The following is a 27757-nucleotide window of genomic DNA, read 5'->3' on the forward strand; positions in this document are numbered from 1 at the left end:
CCCTTTGGCTGTTAAGCTTTTCTGGATAGAAGACCTATCAAGAATCTGTTCTGCTGGGCACCATCAGGGGCCTCCTAAGAGGTCAAATACCTTCTTATCAGCACACTAACAGGTTCTGGCTTGACAAGCTCAATTAGCCAGTGCTTAGTGCAGTGTATGAGAGACCACGCTCTCAGCACGAGGCCCATATCAACAGAACCAGGGAGATGACAGACAAGCCGAGCCCACAAAGGCCTGATTGTAGTGATGCCTGGAAGGTCGGTGAATGGGTAAAGAGGGAGGAAGGACTTATGTTCTCAGGGGTTTTGTGGTGTGGCTGATAAGAATCTCCCAGCTGAATGACAATGCCACTGTAGAAAGTCTTCTGGATAAATTACCTCCATTGAGGTCAAAATCCTTAAATGAGCATAATAGGAGAGAGTGCCGTCAAATGAGTTTTAAATGAAAGATTGTTCTATTGAAATTGAGGATACACTGTATCTAATACATTGTTTCCTTTTGCATAATCTAGCAAATAACTGACAAGGCCAGACAGCTTGCAGCACGCCTTTGACGTCGCAGCTGTTTTATTTGGGCAAAAAGATAAATAGTGAGGTGTTTAGACATGTCACCTGACTGTTTTGATAAAACAGTGACAGTATTTTTGGATCTCAGCTCCCTTGAATAGCACAACACTGATCCTGTTGATGCCCATCCCTCTTGCAACACTATACTGACAGATAACGTTAGAGCCATGATTTCAATCAGCCAGTCATTCCGTAATGGGAAGCTTGCCTGCTGGCATGGTGTAGACACAGATGGAATTTAAGCCATCTTTTGCCAAGCTTTCATTGGCCCTTTTCCCCATTGCCACACTTTAATAGCAGTGAGGTACAACACTGTGAATGATCCGTACTTAATCACGCTGCTTGCAGGCCCAGTTGATTCTCGTAATCTGACAACTTTGCACCGTGTTGAGATAAAGCATCTCCTGATGGCATTGAGAGACTAAACAAACATTTAATGCTGTGATAAAAATTTCATAAAATCGAAGCTTTAATTTGCACTTGTACAGGGTTCCTGCATAGATGATCCATGTTTACTCTGGTCACGGTGAATACATGATATGTTGTGTCTACCTCCGCTCAGAACATGTGGCTGTGTCTTCTTCCTCCTGCAGCCTAAAGACAAAGGCTGCACAAAAAAACTACTTAACTACAAGCAATCTGTTGAAATAGGTCATTATGGTGGAGGCATGCTGTGAATGCACCGCGTCCCCAAATCAATATGTGAATTGCTATATTTAGTAAGAAGGTCAAAAGGAGGAGTTATCAAGGCTGTACAAGGAATGAGAGACATCAACGAATCAGCTCTCTGCTTGTGTGAGGCCTGCTTATTTTAGATGCAGATGGCTCCAAAATGTCTTCTCTAGTGAGAGTTTCTCTCTGTGGAGAGTTGAGATATCCCTCATGGTGGCTGAAAATGTCACATTCTTCTCCGTGTCAATGTCATAACGTTACCCTTTAAGGTGCTACATTGAAATAATGTTATCTGAAATATCTGTTGTGGGGGGGCATTGTTGTTCTAATTGATTCAATGGTATAGTTAAAAGCATTGACATAGTGGCAAATGTTTTCGTGTCTCATCTTTAGATAAACAGTCACTAGACCATTCATCACTTCATAAATTGTAGAAACCTCAATACTAGAGCAGTGTGCACAGACTTAAAGTTACTTAAGAGTTTAAAAAACTAAAAATGTGGTTGTATTTACTTTTTTTCCCAAATTCTCAAATATATTTTCCCCAGTAATGAGCAACTGCTCTATTTTCTGTTGCAGGTCTGCCTTTTCTCTTAAAAGTCATAACCTGCCACTGTTTTCAAAAATTAAAATGAAAAATGAAAAACAGCTCTCAGAGACATACTGTACTTCTGCACTGACAAACAAAATCCATAGTTTTAAGTGACACGTGCCATTGACAGCCCTAAACTGAGCCAATTCATATCATACTGTAAGGGGAGAGGGACCTACTCCTTTGCCAAGTGCATAACATTATGTAGTGTGGTTGAGAGAGACATAGTATAGGCACTGTACCGTGAACTCTTCCTCTAAGACTCTTTTTCTACTTTCTGTCTTGCCAGTCTTTCTGTCTCGTTTTAACTATATCTGTCTCCCTGTGCGCTGACAAGGTCGGTCTATTTGTTTCAGCCAAAATCCTCAGCCTCGTCATGACTTTGCACGGTGGAAAAAAAGCTAAGACAAGGGGAGAGCAGAATCAAAACAACCCCATTAATAACTGTGACTAATGTATTCCAGACAGTTCTTTAAGCCTGTTACTTCACAGAGAAGAGATGCCCGTACTGGGAGGGGAGGCAGCGATGGCCCTGGTGTGTGTCGAGACGGTGCCATACTGCACATGAAAATGCGCTGATCTCTCCCCCACCTAAACCGCCAAATTAACTCTGTAGAGACCACACAGCCTTGAGATGATCACAATAAACCAGAACACTGGTCCCAGCACGAAGTGAGCATTTCCCAGGCATCAATGTGCTGCGAGGCCAATCCAGGCTTTGTAGTAAACACTGGCGGGTGGTTAAAGTCCGGTGCGGAGGAGTTTTGTACGTGATTTTTCTGTTTAGCCTGTTGACTGTGCCAGTCTCTCTTTGAGTCATATGCATTTAATCTACAGGGTTTTTCAGTGATGCGAGTCCATGTTTTCAGTAAATAGGAAATCAAATCCTGACCTAAAGTACCTCATATTTCTCTGTTTTTCACGTCAAACCCATTACTTAGAGGTGATGGATCTTCTAAAATGCCTTGTAGGGAAATATAGTTCGGGGTGGGGGGTTCTCTATAGAGAATCTGGATTTGAATAAAGAACCATGGGTAGATCAGTTTACTAACAATGGACATATTGATCTATTTTTTAGGTAAAGAAAGTGTATAGCTATATAGCTAAGACTTCTCCTGGATATAATTAAATGTTTGCTAGTGACCAGTAAATGCACAGAAATGGCCTCATTTTACAAAGCACAGAGTAAATGTTATGGTGTCTAGAATTACCAGAAACTTGTGGAGTCTGCAATTACATGGAATTGAAAGAATATACTTCAGCCTAATAAAAAGAAATTGCGCAGTAATTACTATCTAATTTTCAAACATGATGGGGACTTAAAAACATTATGATATCCCAGCACTGTACTTTCACTCATGCTGTGAGGTGCACAGGAAGTGATTGTTATTTTTCCACACAAGGCAAAACAGAACAGCCTTCTCATTAGCTTGTTGTTTACAGTCTCACCTCCTCTTTCTCCATATAAATTCAGTATAAACAGAGGATCCCTAAAGGATTTACAGTATAAACTGTGGGAAAATAGCACTAATCACAAGGCAGGGAGAGGAGGAACATGGTGAGATTAATCTGACCCATAAACCACTGGTACATACTATAATGTACTGGTAGGAATATTCTAACTGACTAGATAAGGATTAGCCAAGCAGATTGTGCTACGCCTTTCATCTTCCAAAGCGTGGTAAATAAAAAAAAAAAAAAACTGTATCCTTTAGATGAACCCAGTTCCATACAAGAGTTATAAGAATGAGAAAAAGCGTGTCGAACCGTACCTTTCAGCCGAAAGCTTGGGAATTCCACAGGAGAGTGGAACAGCTCATTATATTGAGTAATTTATTTGCTTAGCAGCTGCCCAAGGGGAAGTAAAAAAGTTTTAACATCCAGAAAATTCTGTAAGTAGTCCATTTACAAAGCCGAGCTGTCCCCCGCAGCAACAGAACACCATCCCCCTCAGCCAGGCTTCAACAATTAAACCAGGCCACTGGGGCCAAGATTGTTGCCCAGCATCAAGTATGCTCATCCTGCAGAATTACAGTCTTTGTTGAGTACTGTGATAAACAAGCAAAAGCAGGGGGTGAGCTTATCAGTAGCCAGTCGCTCCACCACTTTGGTCCAGACTGAAATATCTCAACAACTACTGGATGGAATGCCATGAAATTTGGTACAGACATTCATGGTGCCCAGAGTATGAATCTTAATGACTTTAGTGATTCCCTGACTTTTCCTCTAGTGCCACCATGAGGTTGACATGCTTACTCTTTCTCTTGGGCCTTGACACTTAACACAGTGAATGACATAAGCATGTCTAGTGAAAAAAAAAAAAGATTCACCTGGATTCTCTCAGAAGTCAGGAAAACAAAGGTAGTAACCTGGCAAAGAAAACAAAGTACAATCCTGCAGTGGTGGCTCTCAACAGGGGAGAGCTTAACTTTACATCGACAGAGCTTTAGAGGCATGTGTTAAATTTCAAACTCAAACACCACTCAGAAACCTCCTGGGGAGGATGATGACAGAAACATTTGCTATGCCAATCCAACTTTTGAGTTGACATTAGCCAGTGGATTTCTAAACATTTCAGAATTAAATCCCAAAGTAAAATAAATCTCAATATAAACTGCTTGATTTGGTTGTTGATTTTGCTCAAACACTGCAGAGGCCCCAGTGGGTAGATAAAGCTTGTGTGGACACGATCACCTCATAGGGATTCACTGAGGTTAACAGAGATGTTGCCCTTGAATCCACGGATACTTTCTGTTTGTTGGTTTTTCTTATTTGGTTTCAGGCACTGGAATTAGCTGTTAATTGAACTCAGCCTTTTTGTTTTCCTTTGAGAACAGCAGGGTGCATTTTCTGAATCTAAATCACTTTGATTGCCATTAATTAAATGCACAGGAATTTATCTTAGTGACACTGCAGGAGAGATATATCGACAACTCAGAGATTTACAGTGTATGCTGACTCATGGTACAAAGCAAAGTGGACTTTGCCGTGTCCAGCAGATAATCTAGTAGATGTACAGCAACAGAAACTTTGAATTTACATCTCTGAACTGTGTATCCACTCCATATTTTAAGTACTGTATGCCATTGTTTGTATGTAAAAGTGGAAAAGAGTGACTTTCTCACAGAAAACAGTCAAAATATGTACAAAAATGTCTTATTTTCAAAATCTGAGTAAAGCAGCCTTATTTTTAGGTTGGGAACCACAGTTTTATTTAAATTATATAATGTGTTTTGAAAGGAGCTGTATCAGGAAATCTTCTCGTGCAGAGTAAGTAATCCCTTAGTTGAAGTCAAAACATCAGAATCACAAAATACTGGAGTTAGAAAGTTGATAGCATTAATATTCTCTTCCTTTTAGGCTGCTCAAAGGAGATGATCTCTCATGGTTATTAGTGCAGTATGCTGACTGGCAGTGAGGCATATAACACTGATAAGAGAAGGAGAAGAAGAGAAAGAAAACCAAGCTCTTCATGTGCCCTTGTTAATATTTCTCTACCCCTTTTGCCTTTCCATTCTGATCCATCTCTACTCTCCCATCTCTCGGCCTCACCCATGCAGCCATTAAATCTTTAATCATCTGACGTTTAACAGGAAAGCAATCTTTGTTGATGGGTGAAGTTACTTATTTTAGAATCCATTATACTTCTGGAGAGTCTTCTCCATAGGGGATGAAATGCGTATTCTCTGCTAGTACTAAGTCAAAGTCAGGGTCATTGCATACTGCAGTCATATAGTTACATAAGTTGCTGTCGTCAAAGTTCTTCTCAAAGGAACCAACTGTCAAATAATTCAAATTAACCGAGGAGCAACACAATGAATAGCTGGTGAATGATATAACTAACAGATGTTTTTGTAATTTCTTCTCAGTGTTAAGGGGCACATATTCAGGTGGAGTACATGCCACAACAGTAAGCGCCTTTATGTGTGGAGTATCTTATGCTGCAATACTATGATGTTGAGATTGAATGACCATCCGGTGTGAAGCAGAATATAGACTCAACCCTTTCAGCTTCTTAGTGAATACCCAAGGAGTTAACTGTGTGTGAACAACTGTGCTCATCCCTTGGATACTACGGCCACACAACATACGTGGCACATCCCACCAATGTCAGGAGTGTATAAGCTTTCTCTTCACTCTCACTTTTAGAAAAGCTCTAATGTAGGTCAACGGCATACAACACAAGACACCACAATTTTCTCTCAATGTTGACCGAGTTCTAATACATCATTGGAAAACAAGGTCACTGATACTCAGGAGGGATTCCTGTCTTTAACAGTGAGCCCGATTGTTTCTCATCTTTTATCCAGACAGATGCTTGATCCATCAGTCTCCCTTACCCGAGAGAGCGGCTTGAATCCTCTAACAGCACACGAGTCGAGGACATCTGAGAGACAGCACATGGGGATGTTTTGACAAAGCCCCGGCCTTGTCCCTGATGAGAAATGAGAGGCACATATGGAAGGATCTCTATATACTGCACAGCTCTCATTTCCTCAGTGTCAGGACAGCCTATCCAAGGCAAATTTATCATGAACAAAACCATAAGGTCTCAGGTTTGTCACCCAGCTTTGCTCTCATGGAAAAACACCACAAAACTGTCTGTGGTCATCAGGCTGTCTGGTATCTCGAGGCTCAGGGTGAGACAGGGATAGGTGTTGCAAGCAAGAAACAGACCTGCAGGGAGCCTCTACAGTTGACGAGATGACCAATAATATAGAAAAAAGAGGCACTGGGATTACAGGAGGTCATACTGTCTGAATTTGAGATTCAATAGATGGTGTGGGATAATGAGGAGTGTGACGGAGGGGCATATGGAGCAGAGTCCGACATGTGCAAAAACATGTGGAAAACGTTAACAGGCTTAACAGGCCATGATCTTTGAGTTCAGGGAGATTCACAGGGATCACAGGTCACGTTATCACATCCGCATATGATGGATGTGCTGTGAAAATGAAGATGATAAAGTATGTATGTATGTGGGTATACAAAGTTCCTGTGTGTGCACATGATTACATACTGTATGGTAGTACATATGTGTCCATGCCCAGTAATGTGATTTGTGCACTCACTATACTGTAATGTATATTAGAAGTGCTGTATGTGTGTTTAATTTAGAGTTTTTCTCTCATTAGACTCTTCCCTTCCTCTCATTAGAGGCTCCCCCGCTTCTCGTCTCTCCTTTGCTGCATAGATGTGTGCAGGGTGCAGAACAGAAAGAGAAAGAGAGACTGGCCGGACAGAGGAAAAAAGCACCTGGCCGTGCTGAAATCCCTTCATCGTGGGGAAGAGGGAATAAAGGCTCCTGAATGTTCCCTGGGGCCTCTGCGGACAGAATGACATGTCTTAGAGCTCGCCTGTTCGCCTCCTGCTGTTACAACATCCTACACTGTGTACAGACCAAAGGGGCCACCTCTATCAAATACACATCACAAACCCTTTAATGGGTCTAAATGAAAAGATCAGTAATGGAAATTAAATGATATTGCCTATGATGCAGAAATTAAGTCAAGCTGTCTATGATGTCATTTAACAGACAAATGTTGCAGTAATGAACATCTGTTCAGGAGCTAATTTGTATTCCTTATGTTTAACTAAACCGCTCCTAACAGCAGCCGAAGCACCCATCAATCAAAGAGAATAAGTGTGGCTTTTACTTTAACATAATATTGTGCCTATTGTGTAGGCAGACTGTTGATATTTTCTCCCTCTCTCTTTTTCTTATTTTCTCTCTCCCTCTCTCTCTCTGTTACTGCAGCCCAATGCAAACCTTCCTTCATCTTTGTTTGCACAATACACAATGCAGCAAAAGCCTTGAGGGGGTGTGTTTGTTTTGTTTTGCTTTGTGACTTGTTCCAGCGCAGAGGACAGCCATCCAGTCATCAGCGTGGCTGTTCCCCACGTGTGCTGTTAGTCAATTAGAGCTGCCATTAAAGACAGAGGCACCCAGGGAAATAAAGGCAGCGGCGTGGATTTGTCTGCTCTACGCTGATTTCCACCCTGAAACCCTCTCCAGACGAAGAGACTGCAATAATTGGGATTCTGACAGTGGGTTAGGGGGACTCATTTCCTGCCTTCGCCTCCTCCCCTCCTCTTTTCCATGCAATCATGTCTATCCAATCATGTCTGCCCAGCACCTACCTTTGCACTCGATCCCCCTAACTCTTTATCTACAACCACATTTGGCTGAAGAATTACTGAAGCCTTTCCTCCTTAATCTAATTGCTCTGGGTTTCCACTGCAGGAACCTCGCTTCCAAGCAGCTACTACCCACCACTGATGCAGACCTCACCAAGAGCCTGACATTAAAAGAGGCACTAGTGTTGTTCCAAATTCTCCACACTGTGACCTATAAATGCTTATCATTCATGTGACTTTCTGACTCGTTGTGGGGCCTGCCGTGCATGTTCAGAGGAATTTACCATGCCCATTATACAGTATATCTGACTCTTGGAATAGTGTCACTGCTTGTGAGAGTGGAGAGCTATGTTTGCATGTGCATCTCTGTAACACAAGTGTGGGTGAGGTGAGGATGTGGTTATTAAACAGATTCACTATCTATTAAGGATTTAACATTATGGACTGACAGAGATTCTAAAAATCTGAGTAAGTAAAATTCCATATGTGGTATTTTAAATTCACAATTTTCTATACACTCTAAGAACTCTAAGAATTCCTCTTTCTCAGGGGACCTGATGGGTTTCACCATCAAAATCATTTTTCACACCATTATTTCCAAGTGGAAAGACAGATGCAGATGTAACAGTTGCACTTTTTTATCCACTGTCATGCTGTGTGATGCTATGTGTTGACTCTTCTCCATTTAAATCTGGGCCACAGAGCCACACAAACTATGCTTGTTTTGCAATGCTTTTCTTTTTCTCCCCAAACACAGTCATTAACAAAAACATTACCAAAAGATGAGTAAAGCTGTCAGTATCGCTGTGACAGATTGTCTCCATCTGAATCTTCACTGCTCTATAACACGAGCCACGCTCCCGCAGTCGAGACCCTTGAACTCACAATAGCATGGGGTTAGATGATCAGATTACAGTGAAAAAACACACATGGGCATTGTTAAGGGAGCTTGCAATTCCATCTATGAACATGGCTTTCATTGTGTCTCACTGAAGAGAATGCCATGAAAAGCAAAGGCAAACAGGACCTCATGTGTCTCTGTGGTGCACCATCTCCTCAAGGCTCTGAGGGGAAGTAGGATCTCTCTTTTCAGGGCCGTCTCTGCTGAAAAGCCCTGGTGTGGTTCCTTCACTCCCAGCACTTCTAAGAGAGGAAACTTAATCTCACAGAGAAAAAGGCCTCAAATATTTGATGTAAGCACCCCCTTCTACTGTCAACATTTTGACAGATTCCATGACAGCATAATTATTTGCCGGGATCCCTGCCAAGGATTTAATTGTTACATGCGTAATTACACGTTTAGTTACGGAGTTGTTGGAACAAAGCATTGGTTGCGTTATTAATATCACAGTACAAATAGTCTCTTTCATCTTGGCTGCTTTATGCTGTCTCTGTGGCTCCATAATCCATCTACGAAAGAGGATATCTTACAAACCCTCAGAGGGCACCTCTCACAAATCAATTCATTACCCCATAATATCGGCAGGCAACAGCGCATCTTTCATTGATCTATTAATTATCCAACTTCTGGCAGTTGAAAGGCGGTGACTGACCACAGTTTCAAGCACTGATATCAGCTTTCAGTGTTTAGGAAGATGACTAGAGAGCAGACCAACTGGTGGCAGCCTTCCATCAAAGAGGGCCTCTGAACAATGGGGGAACCACAGAATAATATCCTTTTTAACTGTAATGGTTTTATTTTCTTTCTTGGTAAAATACACACTTCCCCGTTGTCTGCACTGAGGCTCATAACTATTGTGTGGAGCCATAAAATCCATCTCTGTGCGTAGCGTTTTCCTGCGTTCCACAGCTGCACTCTCAGATAATGCATTCTTTTCATAAAGCTTTAATATTCTGTCAGTGCGTCACGTGATCAGGGAAGACCAAGTCACAGAGAGAGCAGTCCAAATCTGTCTGTGTACACGTATATGTGCTTTTGTCAGGGTCACTACAGTTTGTTTATGAGTTTGTCTATCACCCCAGGGGGGTGATGAAGAAGAGAGCATGCAGTCAGTGAAGCTTTTCTTCTGGTGGACCTTGGGTAACAAAGCCAGTGTGCCGCAGGTATGGAGGAAATAAGGAGGGTGGTCAGCAATGGAAGGTGAAATGCAAATTTTTTCAGTCAAAAATTCCCATGCCCAGCAGTATGAGGATATAAATGAAACATGATTTTCCCTTTTGAGCTGACAGCATTTAATTGTATAATCCTGTTTAGCACAAAAAATACCATGACTGAGGACACCCCTGAGATGTTCCAATCCACCACATGCAGTGAATTACATGTAGGTCAAAAAACAAGCAGATTTGTGTAATTATGTAGGGGTGTGGATTCAGTAGCTTGTTACAGCAGAGTAGCTATCTTCACGTGCCTCTTATTGGCCTGTATTCCTTAAGGAGGAGCTGGAGCCTCTCCTCATTAGTAGTCATTGAACGGGCCTGGCAGTGTTTGTGAGGCAGCACCCATCACGTTTTCCCTCCCAGCACACAGACACTGGGGGATGTGTTGTAATTACAGGCGTGCACAAGAGAGGCAGCAACACACCGATCTAAAGCGCAGGTGGGTGGTTTGTTGTTCTGGGCTGAAGCAGGACGGCTCCAGTCTGCAGGCTACACGCTGCCGTGCTGTTTCAAGTGATCAAGATCTCTAAGCACGTTGACCAAATACCACCTGCCAGAGTGCGGATATGGCATGGCACAGGTAAATGTTGATACATTGTTGTTTTAAAAAGCCAAATCGATTTGCCTGCAAGGGATTCCAATTGATAGGAAAATGGCAGGCAATTTTGAAAACTATCCTCTTTGTCCTCATGGATGGAAGGAGGCATTCTACCAACAAAAGGTCAACACAGACATTTTACAGATTGAAATGTATTTGAATTTCTATTAAGCATGAGTTCTGTTAAATATGCACAGACACCTCTTTCTAGGGAGAGGCAGAAACGTTTTTATTTTTTTTTTTTCTGAAAAAAAAAAAAATTTCAAATGTGGAAGAAATACCTTAAACATATCCTGCTAACAAAATTACACTCTGAAAGTGCATTTAATGCACTTCTTTACACATAGACAAAAATATTATAATCTTTATGTAAATGACTGGGGGTTTAATTGTAGATGTGCAACAAGGTCCACAGGAACAAAAGTAATAAATAATTTGTTCCCTGACAAGCCATTGTGATTTTGCAACCATGCATCTGTGATAAGCAACTCCCATCCTTTTATGGCAGCTCAGAAGAACTAAACTGAACATGTTCTGCAGTCACAGGCAGCAGTATAATTTCTGATCAAACCCTAGCCAGAATCATGTGAATTGCCATATTCAACAGGGTATTTCTGTTGGAAAATAAACAGCAAGGGTTGATGATTATTTTTATGGAAATATGGTGATGGCTTCTGTTGAATAATCTATGCACAGAATGTATACCTTCCATAATGTCCATATATCACTATTACTATCCCTGTAACAGCTTACAGTGAAGAGTGCACTCTATGGATTGTATCCTTCAGTGCTGGATTACTCTGTTATGTTGGCTGATTCATTAAGCTTAGCAGATTTAATGAAAATATTACTATATTATGAGAGCAAAACATACCTCGACAAACAGTCCCATTCTCCACAGCCTCGTTCCCAGCCTTGCACATACAGCGTCCGATGGGTACCATCCATTCTCCATCTCCATTGCAGTACAGCTTAATGGGCACGTCCACCTCCTCTGCGTTAGGGATGCAAACACCTCTTGCAGCCACCAGGGAGGTGCTCTCTGCTCCTGAGAGTGTCTCCTGGAACAACGCCCCGTTAGTGATGATTCGAGGGCACTTTCGGTAAAAGACACGAACAGCGATGAGCGACATACAGCCGCCGTAGTCCTGGAAGGCCAGGTAGAAGCCATTTCGTGACACAGGGCCGAAGCTCCGAACCTCAGTGTTGATCTTCATCACTCTGCCCCCTAGGTCCACCTGGGAGAAGCTCTCGTCTGCTGCAATGGTGTCAACTTTGATCCAGGGGTTCTCCATCCAAGCTGGTGAGGTTCTGGTGGCTGTGTCGGCATCAGATTCATAGTAATAGAGGTTAAAAGTCTCTTTACAGGAACCCGGCACATTGGGAATGCTACTGCAGTCCCTCACCGAGAACTTCATCTCCACATGGATCCGCTGAGCACCACGACGCCGGATGTACTTTGTCCGTACCCAATTGTTCTGATTGTTGTCGAAAACATTGCAGACCTGGTACGTCCGGATGGTGTTCATGTTTTCATCATAACCACTCACTTCCTCCCACTGTTGGCCAAGAACAGACATAAACAGTGGGTTAACATTTTTACATTTGACTACTCTGCAAAGGAGTCTGTCTTAAATACAGAATTTGATGAAAAAAAAAATCGTAATTGAGGCACATAGTTAACCTGATTCATTCAATTAAGTGCAATTCAGCTGTAAAGCAGTAAATGGTGTGCATGTTTCCAATTAATATAATCTGTCATAAAGCCCCCGCTGATACCTATTTTGCAGCAACAAGAATGTTTTCATGCACACTTTATAATACTCTGATTCAGCTTCAGGCAATATTTTGATTAAATTGATTATGTGGTGCAAAGAAACAAAATATCTCTAATAACCCAGTTTACATGGATGCATTAGAGTCCAAAGGAACAAATGAGAACCAGCCTTTCCAGCATATCCTCCCATTTCTTGAGGTAATACTGGTATTACAGGTTACTTACTTACTCCAATTTGTTTAGTCAAGTAAATAAAGTAATTTTACATAACAATAATTGGCATTATGAAGTTGTCACTTAAGACCCTACTTGGCTTATAGCATCAGTATGCCTTTTTTAATCTTTTCAAATTCATTTGTACCTACAATTAATGGTTAAATGCAGTTTTCATTTGAATATGAGTATTCATTTAAAAAAACTCCTTTAGGAAAAAATATTGCATTTTGGGATGTTAAAAAATATAAACCTTTTGTAGAGGCACACAGCTTTGGTGTTTACCATTTCCTTTCCTGTCCTCTCATTGAGGAAACCATTCACATCCTGTAATGCTTTAAGAGAAATTGTAGACGTGACATTAAGTTGCTTGAACAGAGCAGAGGGGTTCTGATTTATGTGTTAGTGTGTCCTACTTTTTTATTGTGTCTTAATAGGACACATTCATAGCACATACTATAATGGGTTATTGACATTGTAGTGAAAGCTCCTTTCACTAGTGAAGCACTGAGGAAACATGACATCAATTTTCCACAAACAAAGTCACACTAAACTGGCATAATCATTTTACACAGGTAATCATATAAAGAATAATCATGGGGCAAATTTCATTCCAGGTTTTAAGGCTATGCTGTTCTACTTCAAAGTCCACATATTGCACACCAATTTGAGCACTCCCTCTGACTGTACAGACTCCAGATGCAACCTCTGTGGTTTTCCTGCCCCTTGGCCATGGATCAAACCAGCTTTAAACACCACGCATTCTAACCACCAAGCAGGTCATGACCTTGACCTCAGCATCTCAGCCAAGCAAAGACCCTGTTCTCAACCCTCAAGAGCCACTTTGCATCAGCTGCACCCTCTACTGCTTCTACCACTCTACCTCCCCCCTTCACTCTTCACTTCCCAGCTGATATAATTTCTCAAATTAGTGCCCACTTAGTGAGGATTTTGACAGATTTTGACGGGTTGGGAGAAGAAAGTCACCCCTCTTGTTACAAACCAGCGTTCTATCAAACACTTTCTGACTAATTAGAACAGCTTTAGTTCTTAATTCCCATGTCCTAATTAATCACTGCTAGTGTGATGCTTGGCTTGACCCAAACCTAAACCCAAACCATCACAGGAGCCAACCTAAACAGAAAAGACTGAAGTGCAGCCAATAATAATATTAATAATGACAATAAACATAATGCAGCATAACAAATCTGAATGTTACTTTTCAAAATCGGGTCTTTCTTCCAAATGTGCCTAATGAGCAAAATTTAACTTTAAAAAATAATATTTCAACAATTATGTGTTATAGTTGGAATTGTAAATACCAAAACAATTCACGTAAAAAGGGACTTATCTGTGACAATTAGTAGGACTTGACAACATTTTTAAGCAAGTACACAAAAAGAGTGGGTTTTTTTATGTTAAATCAGAGTTAACACATTTTGATAATAACACTGCCAATTTAGATGTATAAATCTAAATTTAAATTTGATCATAAATTATATCAGACTACATAAGGATGCAAGTTGAATTATTTTTTTCTGTCCAGTAACTTTAAAATCATACAAATAAAGCAATTATGACAACATGACTGTACAAGTTACAGGTTATTGGTGGTATAAAGGATAAATCTATCTTTTGGCCCATACTGGCAGAAATCATCATCCCAGGTCATGAGCAGCCATTGACCTTGCCACCTGTTGAGGAGCAGTTGGAAGGCTGTGAGCCAATTAAACAAGAGCAGACAGTCCGCATCTACTGAGCACAGAGCGTTGGACAATCGCAGTTTAATAAAACGAATGTGGAGACAGGTGGGGGTTGCTGCTAATGAGGGATGCAGACAGGGGAAACTGCAGGGGAAAGTGTTGGCAGTGATGTGGGGGGGAAGGGTTGAGCCAGGCTAAAAAAGACCCCAAACAAAATGTGTTTTGATGGAGGGCCCCATTTTGTCCTGTCATGGCCTCTTTGCCCCGCTTTCATCACAGCCAGTGGAGGGAAGCAAATGGGGCATAATAAGAGCCTAACGATCAAGTGCAGAGTGTGAAATTAGAAGAAACGTCTTCATTTTCACAGCTCTTTCCCCTGGCTCTTTACTGAGAGTGCTGTAAAAGGGTGGTCATGTGTTTTAAGTAAAGAAGGTGGAGGTAACCCTGGTGGTGGATGTCAAGACTGATTAGTTAGAGGGGATGAGCTGCCCTAAGATGATGATGGAAAAAAAACCTCCAGTTTATTCTACCGAGATCCTGTTAAATTTGGCAAAATGTTGTTTTTCTTGTTCTGAGTTTGGAAATCAACAGCCATAGGGCTGAGTGCATTGAATAGTGCATTACTATAACATAAAATAAATAGATGTTTGAAGACCAGAATGATCAAAGGCATTTTCCTAATAACCAAAGGCATACCAAATATTATCAATAACTAATTTGCATTTGTGAAATATTTGGGGTATTTTTCAAAATTGTTAGACATAAGACTGTAAGACTTCAAGGTAAATAACAAGAAACAGGTTTTTTTTCATGGTACACTAGATGTGCGTCCTTCCTCTGAGAAACACCACACACAGAAACATACTCTTACGATTAAAAAAAACAATGGTGTGAAACAGGACACACGACTGGCTCCAAACAAAAAGACCAAAATGTTTTATGTTTTAATTGGTCTCATTTGGGTCCGGAGTCTAATAATCCTGGGTTGAATAGTGTTGGCAAATAATTCTCAGTGTTTGGTTTAACTTGCTGGGTGTTACCTATCCATTATTCCTAGCCAACTAAAACACTAGGAATACACCTGCATATGATATTTGATGCCTCAAGCCTACAAGCTATTTTGAATTAACTGTCATCAGACCCTTAGTAACTCTGTTATATTAGCAGTAACAGTTTCAGTGTTACATAAATGATACCAAAAAGTCAGTTGATAGGTGATTATTCCCACATAAAACAAAATTAGCATTTAAGAACAGAATGCTGTACAGTGTACTCTGAATCTGTCTAATAAGAGTGCCATTTAGATAAAGCACGTACAATGCCATTGCAGTGTTCCCAAAACAAATTCCTGCACCTTTATGATCACCCAGTTTAACTGATTTTCATCTGTTTTAACTGTTGTCAGGCCATCTCTACTTTGTTAATAAAACTACTTTCCCACACCAGCCTTTGGCCCTCCACTAACAGTGTGCCTATAATTTATATTATGCTAGAGCAGCAATGTGGACAGACAAATGCACTGCACAGAAAACCTGTCTGAAGTGAATATAGATTGTGGTGTTTAGACTATGGCAGGGCTAGTAGAGACTGCCATATGTCAGCTGCCCCTCTCTTCCTCTGGTGTTATATGATGTGCTACAGTTCAGTGACGCTCACTGAGAATGAGGTTCAGAATCAATATCTCCTCCACCACTCCAGGAGAGAGAGAGAGAAAAGTTCAGCTGACCTGCAATCCATATGTCTCCATGACAGTAGGTCTCTGCTTTATCTGTAAAGCCAAGCGGAACCCACTGTCAAGGAGAAACGATGAAACACGTCTTGGACCTCTTTGTAACAACTAATTACCAAACTCCTTTGTAAGCACACATTAATATGTAGGAGCTACTGCACACTTTCCTATTTTACATTTACATCTTGTCCATTTAACTGACATTTTAATCCAAACTGGTTTACAGTAAACAAGCACAGAACGGTTCAGTGCTCAGTGCTCAAGAACATATAAGTCATGCATTTGTATATAGACCTTAATTACAGTTATAGCCTTAAGGTGATTAACAACAGTCACATTGACTCAAAATATAAAATCAACAACTTCTAACCGTTAATCCTAAATACAATGCAAAACACACATCCTCATTTAAAACAGAGGAGAAAGAAACCTTGAGATTGGCCTTATGTTGAAGGATATCCACTTTCAAGGACAGTCAGGCAAGCATCTGCAGCCAAGAGTCCACAAACCCATGTCACCCATTATATTGCTCTGTTGGAACTACTATGCTCTTGCAATCCATAAGATTGCATCCATTCATACTGCAAGCAACAAAATCAAGTTGTCAGAATTGAATACCAAGAAAACTTAGCCAACATGCAGTTGGACAACAAGATTGTTGGCTGCAAAACGTTGACCATAACTACATTCTTCATGGACACTGGTCATCAACAACCGGCAAATTTTTTGATAAATACATCCGTCTGGCAAGCACATGTGGAAGAGTTGTTGACGGTCGTTACGGTCATTCAAAGAATGACTGTAAAACTGTTATTTGGAAGACCAAAGGACATCGGGCCAACTGTAATTCAAGAGGTTATTTTCTAGCTTTTATATTCTATTACTACCTTTTTATTAATCAAAAGTAGGTTACTTTATGATAGGCTATATAAAGGCTATATAAAGCTATAGCGTCACCAGACAACTATGGAAGGAAACAGCCTGTTCTACAACCCACAGTTCAGACTAGAGTGACACATCAGTCAGAACACTCAAAGATTTAACGGTTTCATTGTTTTGGCATAATATGAACTGTGTATTTATCACGGCTTGTCATTACAGTGTTTGAATTAACCTGAACTAGCGTCACAGTCCAGAGCCATATTACATATCACCACTCCATCACTGACAGAAGTAAATAAATTATTCACACAAAAGCAGGGAGAGAGACCCTGTGGAAAACTCCCGGGGCACAGTCGTCCCATTTGCAGTTGTGGGAAATCTGTCAGAGCAAGAGTTTCTTCCCTTGAGGGACAGAGGACAAATGACACCCACTCTCTGCATTCAATTACTACGAGAGAGGCCATGGGAGCCAAATCCTGCAGGAGACCAGGCTTCATAGAGAGGAGAGACACACACAGAGAGACTTAAGTAGAACTGTCTGCTGCAGTCAGCTCCAATTACCACTGTCCACTACTAATGCACAACATGTGAAACTAGGAGAACAATTCCATCTTTTACCCCCATTCCACAAAGTTACATGTGGATTATGTTTGCATATTTATTTGCTTAATTCCTAAAATATAATTTCACAGACTTTAATTGTGAATCATAGTCACAGTCACAAATTAGTGGTCAATTTCAATCCCAGTGAGTCCAATAAAATGAAATATGTTCAACAAATTACTTGAAAAGAAAAAGAAAGGCTAGGTGAAAAAAAGTATGCCATGTCGGTCTACCACACATGCCCACAATTATATGTAAACAACCTCAATCTTATTCCAAAAGAATTCTAATACAATATGCAGTGCCTTTGATAAATCACAAGGAACTGATTTGTCTAAAAACATTTTGCAACATGCGCTGCATATTGCCTTCGTGCAAAACTCTGCTGTGTGGTGTGTCCTCAAGTGACACTAGATATATCCTGGTACAGCACATTATGACACATCCATAATGATAACCTAACCCACACACACCACCTCATTATGTTCTCCGCCTATGCAGGAGACCTCAGTTTTCCTTCCACAGTGGCTCTGTGTGCTCCCTGCGACCATAAGTCTATTTCTAAATGGCTGCTGTTGTCAGTACTTCAACGCAGGAGAGAGCGGGTCAGGAGGTCTGACCTGATGTTCACACGTCTCTCAGCTCCACCTTGAGAAGAAAACATTGACCACTTAACCATGCTCTGCAGGCTGGCTATACATTAGCTCCATGTCACATAGCAGATTCTCAATGGGTCAAGATCTCTGAGTAACTTTACATAGCCCAATGTTAAAGGAGCCGTTTCTTTGCAGATGTTGAGTTTGCATAAGAAAAAATGTGCATTGCAGTATAAGATTTTTCCAGAATGCAAACTTGTTATTAAACAGTGTCAGATATTTATACATATTAACATTGTTATATCATTATTGTGTGCACTTGGTGAAGTATTCACAAAGTTGCCCAGAGACACAGGTCTACATGATAGTCCAACTACTGTATACTGCACCAGTTTCCCTGTGTGGGTGGAGTGAGGCATGTGATACATGTTTTATTGCCAGAATCTCACAAAAAAGTCAGAAGATAGTAAACTTCCTAAACTGCTGCAGGATAAATTCTGGTTTGGTAAATATTACATTGGTTGTCGGTGTTGTCGCCATTACTATACTAGAATAATGAAGATGTCTTGCTTGTCTGGCTCTGGGACAACGTAAGTGTGGTTGTCACTTTACATAATTAAAAGGAAGAAATGCCTGGCTATACAAAGAGAGAGTTATAAAACTTGATTTACAGAAGCTGAACTGTAATTTTGTTTTACACAAATCACTTCCAAAAACCTACTGTAGGAAGTTGATTTTATAGCTGTACTTGAAGAAATTTCTTATAATAATAATTTGATAGGCGACATTCAAATTTGCTATAAAATGAAAAGTGGAATAACACCAACTGCCATAACATTTCTGACTTAATATCCTACTGTTACTTGTTTGCATTTCCATTGTGTCGCATAGTATCATATGTCAAGTTAGGATATATTTCATGAAGCAATACAGAGTAGTGAAAGCCGGTGCGGCGCTCTGCTGGATGTTACTGATCCACCAGCTAAGCCCATGAAGCCATGCATATATGTGTGTAAGACAATAGCTTCTGTAAAGCACCTCTTGCTGTTATACTGAGAGGGAGAGGGAGCTCTGTTTCCACACCTGTTGCCCTGGGCCATAAGGGACAAGCTATCTCCATCGCTCTCACTCTTCACTTTCCAATGGACTGTGCTTTGACAAGCTCTGCCATATCATCTTAAAACTTCAGTGCCCACGCTGATAAGGCCAACCTATACCTGACTAAATCCAGGGGCTTAGGGACTTCGCATTTCATTGCACTCCTGTCAAAAGCAGGAAATAAAGGAAATAAGAGTCCTCATAGATAACCCTTTCAGTAAAATAAAATGTGAAGATATGATTTGGAACAGAAAACTACCACAGAATCCGGCGGTACACCACATGTTACTGGAACAAATATGATTCTTGAAGAGCTTAGAGGTCTTTAGTTTGATGTTAAGACCTTAACTTCACCTCACTTTGGCCAGAGTGGGCATTTGCACTGCACAAAATAGTTTGCAACAGCGACCTTAGTATTCAACTTTTTAGTCTGGAGTTTCCACTTAGTATTAAATCTGATTATGAAATATGGGTTGAGTGAATGTTTTGCTGAATCTAACATTTTGCAAAGATGAAAGGAAGATGTGATGTAAACTGTCTTTGGAGTCAGTATGTGTGCGTAAGCTCTCTTTGTGGAGATTGGATTCAGAGCTGGCGAGAGAAAAGGAAACAGGCGTCTTTTTGCTTTGGTATTGATTGTAGGAATTAGCAGTGAGGAGAAAACATGCCCTCAGGTTGGGAGAGATGAAGTTATCCTAAATTATTGCAGAACAACTTTGAAGTTGTATCATGGAACTGTTGAAGGCCAGCTCACTATGCTGCCATCTTTGCTTCTTTTTTAGTGCAAAAAGACACAGCATGATAGAGTATAATTCAAACCATCTTTAATACAAACCACAGAAGCATAAATAATTGAATAAAATCGGCAGTGGTTTTTTGAAATGCACCAGCAAATAAGTCTACAACATTTTTTTTTTCTCTTTTGGACCCATTCTAAGAAGTCTAAATCTTGTGGTGGGGAAAAAAGTGAAGGAGACTGAGACTCTGGTTTTGGCTGGCTTTAAGTGGGCCTGGCTTGCATGTGGCTAGGAGGAACCAATGCCCTGGCAAACCATGTGGAAATACTTTGCATCAAACACCAACAGGGCCCATATAACACATAGCTTCTAGCCTGGCATATGAACACACGTATTTAGCTAAGTTTATGATTGTTCATTCTTACTGTGATGTTGTGAACCAGAAAGTTCAGATCAGGTTAAAATGTACAAAACCCAGATCATTTATGGAAAAATAATGCAAAAGAAAATGGGGCTCGTGAATATTTGTGTCTTTGAAGAACCACAGTGATATCTAAAAAGAAAAAGTGGTAGTATCCACTCTCTATCTATCTATCTGCTGCTTTTTGGGGAAAAGATTTAGCTCACTCTGGGGACCAGGCAGGCTCATTAATTGATCTTTGACCTTATAGTGAGAAACCAAAACACAGACAGAAATAAAGTCATCATGGGGGACTGAGCAAATTTACACACTAGCTACAGTTCTACATCTAACAAAAGAGAGGGCCACCTCACACATCATCTTCGTCACAATGAAAATGTCCTAAAATTACTTGCAATGTTTTTATTACTTAAATAATAATTTAATTAAATCTTCATTATCAGAAGCAGATCATAGTGAAAGTAGAGCATGTCACTCACGCTATTGTCACTCGACCCTGACACGGGGTAGACCGTCCAGCCGAGCTCCGCTGTGGCTGTAGTGGAGTCCATAAGTGTCTCTGTGGAAAGAATTAAGAAGAGATGGTGGTCAGAAAATCTCCTGACAATATGAAAACGTTGCTGCGGTCGAATGGAAACCACTTGAGTAATAGAAATATTTTGAGAGACAGAATATAGTTTACTCTATAAAATGTTAGAAAATAGTGTAATGTCCATTGAAACTTCCCAGACACTAATGTGACATCTTCACATTATGTCTCACCAACAGTTGAGAACATTTTTAATTATATAATATAGTAATAAACAAATAAGCAAACTTTATTATTTCTTAAACATTTTGAGGAGCAGAATATAAGCAGAAGGGATGCATATTTCTGAATATTATGAAGGCGTTGTGAACAGGTTTCAAAAGGTTTTTTTCAACAGTAGATTCAAATCAACACATTGTGTGCACTTCAAGTATAGGTAATTATATGCACAGGCATTATAGTGAACTACAGAGGAGTGTTGAAACGATTATTTGATTAATAAATTGGTCGATCAGCGTAAAATCAACAACAATTTTCATAATCGATTTATCTTTATGTTATTTATTAAGTGCTGGTTCAAGCTTCTCCAATGAGAGAATTTAAAAATTAACAATGTTGAGTTTTGCATAGTTGGTCAGACGAAACTAGCAACTTTAAGACGTCACCTTAAGCCGTGAGAAGTTTCAATGGACAATTGTCACTATTTCCTGTCATTTTATAGCCTTAACAATTAATAATAAAAAAAAATGACATAGTAATCAATGATAAAAGTAATCATTAGCTGCAGGCCTACTACAAAGACCCACAGTGATACTATCCATGTGTTAAGATACAGAGTGATCGCTAGTTTGATAGCCAGTAGTTTTATAGGTTAGTCACATCTTGGTCAGCAGAACTATGCCATCGTCCATATGACTTGCAGGGAAAACAACAGGCTGGAAAAGCAAATCTCCCCAGTACAGAGGAGGGGCCACCCCATATGCCATGGATTAGCTGGTGGAAAGAAACACCTCTGTTAATTGGGGTCAAAGAGAATGTGCCTCTTGTCTGTCATGAGGTCCTCTATGGCACACATTCCACCAGTCTGACCCAACTGTCTGTCATATGCTTACTGAACCATTCCCATTGTCACCTTCTTTCCCTCTTCTTCTTACCCTCTGTACCCATGCCCTCTTTTCCATCCCTGACCTCATCTCAGCTCTGCTTCTCTCTGTACGCAACAGAGGACAGGTCTAATGAATTTCTCCTGCTGATCAGGCCTGTGTCAGTCTTGTACTCCAGTGTTGAGCTGCAGCAGATGGAGAGAGCATTCATCAGGTTCAAGGCGTCAGCTGCAACTCCAAAATGCCACAAAGGGATTTAGAAACTCCCTTGACAAACACAGCTACTAAGCTAAGTATAAGTCACAGCCAGCGACTGTAATACAGGTCTGGTGAACAACTGCATGCTGCTGTGGCTCTTCTATAATATTGTGATATGAACTGATTGAATCGGTGCTAATGGTGTGGGTTAAAGTAGATCTTAGAGAAGAAATTAAAACAGAGCCCCTGATATCAGATAACATGTAAGAGTTCTTTCAGAAATGTGTTACCAGTAACCTAATGAGTGAAGGAAATCAAAGATAGAGGATCTGAAGTTACATCTCACAGGACTTTGTTCACTGCGTATGCAGCTCTGTACCAGCTTGCAGGATATTTTAAAGACTTCCAGTTGTTTCATAACCCTGGATTTCCTCTGATTTATATTCCAACGAAAGCCACAGCTTTTAATTAACAGGCTCCACACGCATCGGTTTATTTCAGGGCCTTCTGCTGACTTTCCACCAGTACTCACAAGGCATAATACTAGATTTCACATCCTATTCAGTTATCACAAAGCCCAAATCATATAATTAGGCAGATGAGACTGCAATTGAGCAGCTATTGATAACCTTGTGTGTGACTCAGAGCCGAGCAGCCTACATGGGTGTTAGGCAGTGAAATGGTAATTATCCCCCATAATGATAACGATAATTAGTGGAGGAGTAAAGTGAGAATAATGAACCCCCTCTGTGATGGTTTAAGGAGTGTTGTGGGGGAACAGGGAGAAAATTTCCCTAGGAATGTTAACACAGACTGGGTGACACGCCACCTTCTCACCCATCCTTATCTTTCTCTTTTTCAGTCGGTAGTCACACATTCCCTTTGTTTCTACCTTTCTCTTCCTATCCACCTCTCTCTCTCCCTTTCTTTGCTCCTGTCTCTCAATAACTCTCCCTTGACTGTTTTTCTCTGTTTTACCCCTTCTCACCTTGTTCTATTCCTTCTCTCACATAGACCTTCTCTCCCTCCCTTCCCTTCTCTTTCATGCTCTGTCTCGCTCCTGCTATCAGCGGCCTGCATGCTGGACAAGTAGTACCTCACCCTGAAAGACTGATCACTTTTCTTCCTCTTGCTGTCTACACTTCACTCTTGGCAGCTACACCGATTCATTACCTCCTGCGGAGCAGAGCAGCACATAGCTCACCACTGTCAGCCACTGCCTCGTTCTCAGTCTGAACCCCAGCCGTGGCAGAGCATGGTTGCTCAGCAAGACACGTTGGCTATTAATCAAGAGGAACACAGGGTGCAGAGGTTCTCGCCTGAATCCAACTGCAGGAATCCCTTTTTTATATTTTTTATTGTGGGCACTTGTTTTACGATGTGAGCATTTGAATTTTGCCACTCATGGGACTGGCACTGATGTCATCTGAGAAAGAGGTTTGAGTGTACAAACACACTGTCCCACTGGCAGCATCTACTGTCTTTGTGGGTTGGTCACAATCAGCTATACTGTACTGTGTACAATAGACAATACACCGTAAGTTGATATAGAGTACCAGATGTAATCAATCTGTATTGTCTATTGTTTCCACCCTAAGGAAGACCTTGTGAGGTTAAAACCCAGTGGCATTTTAAACCATTATACCAGACTAAATAAAGTGAGTTTACAGTAACTTTTCTCCTTGCTCTCTCTAAGAGAGCATAAAGACCTTCAAGAGCACCTGAAGGTGGATTTGCTGCATGTGAAGCTGATTAAGCACTTGGCCTGTGAATTCTGTTCGTGTTTGGAAGACTTACAAGCCTTTTGCATTGTCTGACTAACTACAAGTCTTGAAAACTTTGTTTTAGGCCTCAATATTTTCAGTGTTTAATATTGCAAAAAACATTGCAATATCCCAAAACTGGTGAAAATCATATCCTTTTTACTTACTTAGAGGTGCATAATCATCCACTTATTAGCATTTTCTCCCCATGTTTCTGTTAACTTTCTATTTACATTTTAAGTAACTGTGCTCAACGAAAGACTACCTTGTTACCGCAGCCATGGTGATTAGTGTCTTTTTGTAGTATCTCCTCATTCCAAAAAAAGTTGATTTTTGTAGTATATGCCATTACAAAACAGAAAATTATGACGCTTACTTTTTTTTCGTGATTTATTAAAAAAGATTATAAAGATATAAAGTGAAATGTCTGGTGCTATGCAACCCTGTTGTAGTGTAATGGTTTTGCACAACACTAGAATGTGTTGTTCAGGAGGACACATCCAGTGCTCTAAGATCTGATGACAAATTGCAGCCTCTCAATTTCCCACTTACGGCAGTAAGTGTCTTTGCATTATTTGTGTGGCAATGGAGCATAAAAGTGTTTTAACAGTTTGAGCTCATGGGAAAATGGCCTCCACACTGGCGGTCAAAGGCAGCAGCAATATTTCACTGTCTACATGAACAAAGCAATGTTTTTAAATAAACATTAATATCATTAATGTTTGAACCTTAATATATTTTCTATAATTACAGAGAATATTAACAATGTTACAGTAAATAATTAAAGCTTGGATGTCTTTTTTTCTTTTTTTAAACTTGATACCCTCGACTGTGGAGGGGGGCCATGAATATGCAATGAGACCAAGGAGTCTAAGAAAAGCCTACTAGGCTGAGAGTGCTTCCTCCAACACTTCCTGAGACTAAGGAGAGAGTTTAGTGCTGATCTGAGAGAGAGCTCTCCAGTGAGAGGCTGTCTGAAGTGACAGGCGGGGGGAGAGGAGGGGGCCCTTGTTTCTACAACAACACTCTTCTTCTCTAAGAGGGGTCAATGCTGCATCTCAGCTTTCTAAAGAAAGCAACAGCATTTTCAATGAGGGATACAGAGAAGAGCTGTTCACAGAAAAGACATTTCAGCTCAAACAACCACAGTGAATAAGAAAATAAACATTTTACACAGACAGATACGAAGACTTAAGACTGAAAGTTATCTACAAGCCATTGTGTTGCTGAATTAATAAATGAAAGCAACACAGGATATTGAGAGAGCATATCTATCTAATATTAACATGCTATGCATGCAGCATTTAAGATCATGTATGTATTCATCCATTCACTTTCTCTACACAAGGCACTGTTTGCTCGTAATTATATTATTTATTTTTCCTGCCGACCAGTTTCTCAACATTTGCAGTTGGTTTACGATGGTAACTGACCATTCATGCTTTGTCAGGATGGGTATGGAAATCAGGGTATGACAGATGGATGGTCAATTAGTTACAGCAAATAGACAGATTTCTGCAGTCTGAGGGATGCATGGAAACCTTCTTTACTGCCATGACTAATCCCTTGACTACACCTTCCAACTCGTACACCTTTTTTCCCCAGGCAGGGAATGCAACAAGTGCAGTTTCCAAAACAATTTTTTTCTTTCTATCACAAGTACATACATGCTGGTATGTGCTTGTATGTAATCATATTGTTGACTTGAGATATTTCTCCTTGGCCCTCTTATTCTCAGCATGAAGAATACGATTCGACAAATTGCTTTGCAACTTATTGCATCACTATTGAGGAAGAACCCTGTATATAAAGTACTTTGACATGGCAATTCAAACCAGAATCAAAGAGAATATACCAATTCTCTAACAAACTAGCCTATATTTAGGGCCTACAGTTTAATGGGGGTATTTTGAAGAAGCAATTGACCTCCAAAACAGCGTGAAGCAGCTTGGAGGCATGACTTCTTTTTATCTTTCTCACCAGCAGAACTGTAGCCTCTGCTCTCTATGGAACAAATGCCTCAACATTTAATTTAACATCAATATAAACCACATATGGTGCTCTCCGTGGCTGTGATAATGTCAGCTAACAGGGCTAAAAAACAGAAACATTCTCCCCATAAAAGCCATGCTAGGTAAAGTTCAGTTTAACCACAGCTGAAGGGCGCATGTGCATTTACTTGCATTTCACTAAACACCTGAAACCATAGTATTTAATGGCAAATGTGGGAAGATTGTGGTATGCAGTACAGTTGCAGAGTAACATGAGCAAGCTGTTCACTGTGCTAAAAACAGAACCCTATATAGTGGACCCGGCACGGAAATCTGCCCAGATTAAGGGGCAAGGCAATGATATACCCCTGAGGGAGCCAGTGCAAGTGCAGAGACATGATTCATAGCTTTAATGATGGACAGGACTACTGTATGGCCTGTTGAAAAGAATAACAGTCTATTTCATTTAGAGGGAAGAAGTGGATGGAGCCCCTGGTCCAGAGCAACTCAGCTCAACTTATCTGTCAGCACAAGCTGGGCCCATTAAGGTACAGTAGAGCTCCCACCACTGTCACATAACAGCATATCCCTGTGTGTTAAATGTATTCTTAATCCCACTTTTACAATGAAACAGGGGCTTTGTGGACCATGTGGCACTGGTCCAAACCCCAGAAGCATGAGTCAAAAGGCAGGCTGGCATGCAGCCCTGGATATCCAGGGCGCTACCCGGTGCGTCATTGGTGAGACATCACTCTGTCAGGGAGATTTATGTGGTGTAGAGGTTATTGTTGGGTCCTGAAAAGTAAGGTTCGGAGTTGGGATGATGATGTTGTAGGTGTTTGGGAGAGCGATGAGGTAGGGCTCAAAGTTCACCCCCACCTCATCAAGGCTGCAGAGTGGTGTGTTTTCCAAGGCAAGGAGAGATGAGGGAGGAAGCTGGGTAGTTGATTTTGGCAGAGGACAGTGCAGTGTGAAATATGGTACCACACACACAAACACTAACGCACAGAAAGTAGAGCACTGTCAGAGCACTAACTGTTGACAGAATGATACAGCATGGCGTTCCCAGGGGCCTCAAGCAGGATGTACGACAGTAATCCCTACACAGCCGAGCTGTGTTATCAGTCAGTGTAACTTAACTTGTCAACAAGGGGCAATAGCCAAAAACAATTGTAAAAGACGCAGAAACTACTAGTTGACGTATGACTGAAAAACTCTCAAGTCCTCCAATTGGACTGTAACTGCCTTTAACTCTGTATCTCAGGGATTTTTAATTTTTTCTGACGAAGGAATACAGTGTAATCTCATTTGTTTTCCAAAACATTCAATACGGTTGCTGCATCTTCCACCATATGTTGTCTTTGTTTTGAACTGTTCAATTACAGAGGAAAATTCAAGTTGGAAAGATAGTATTATTAACAGGTAAATTTTGTACCTCCTACTCAAGGTAAACAAGCAAAATAACATGGAAAAGGAGCAAATTTAACATCTATATTTTATGCTCCAAATTTACGCATTGGTCCAAATACCAAATTTTTTTTGGTGGATATTATGTTTGTAAAAGTGGGGGTTGTATTACAGTACATTAAAGGACTAGACATTTATGTATTCACAACAGCAGATATTCTTTTGAAATGTAGAGAGTCCCACCATAACAGCGGCTCCTATAGAGAGTGTTGCATTGTGGGTTGTTTGTAGCCTTAATGCTGCTAGGCTAGCGAGTTTCTTTA

At 40.6% G+C, this 27757-nt stretch overlaps 1 protein-coding gene across 4 annotated transcripts in view; it reads right to left on the reverse strand.

Moving 5' to 3' along the window:
* The window catches only part of ephb2b (eph receptor B2b), a 119778-nt gene that overhangs the window by 53233 nt on the left and 38788 nt on the right, over positions 1-27757 (reverse strand). For all 4 annotated transcript variants that reach the window (XM_044166635.1, XM_044166618.1, XM_044166641.1 and 1 more), the window contains exons 2-3: positions 20923-21002; positions 11559-12243 (exon numbers count right to left, since the gene is read on the reverse strand). In XM_044166635.1, the coding sequence (XP_044022570.1) occupies positions 11559-12243; positions 20923-21002 (765 nt within the window). The remainder of the gene's footprint in view (positions 1-11558; positions 12244-20922; positions 21003-27757) is intronic.

This window comes from Siniperca chuatsi, linkage group LG2, assembly GCF_020085105.1.
Source record: "Siniperca chuatsi isolate FFG_IHB_CAS linkage group LG2, ASM2008510v1, whole genome shotgun sequence".
Classification (NCBI taxonomy): Eukaryota; Metazoa; Chordata; class Actinopteri; order Centrarchiformes; family Sinipercidae; genus Siniperca; species Siniperca chuatsi.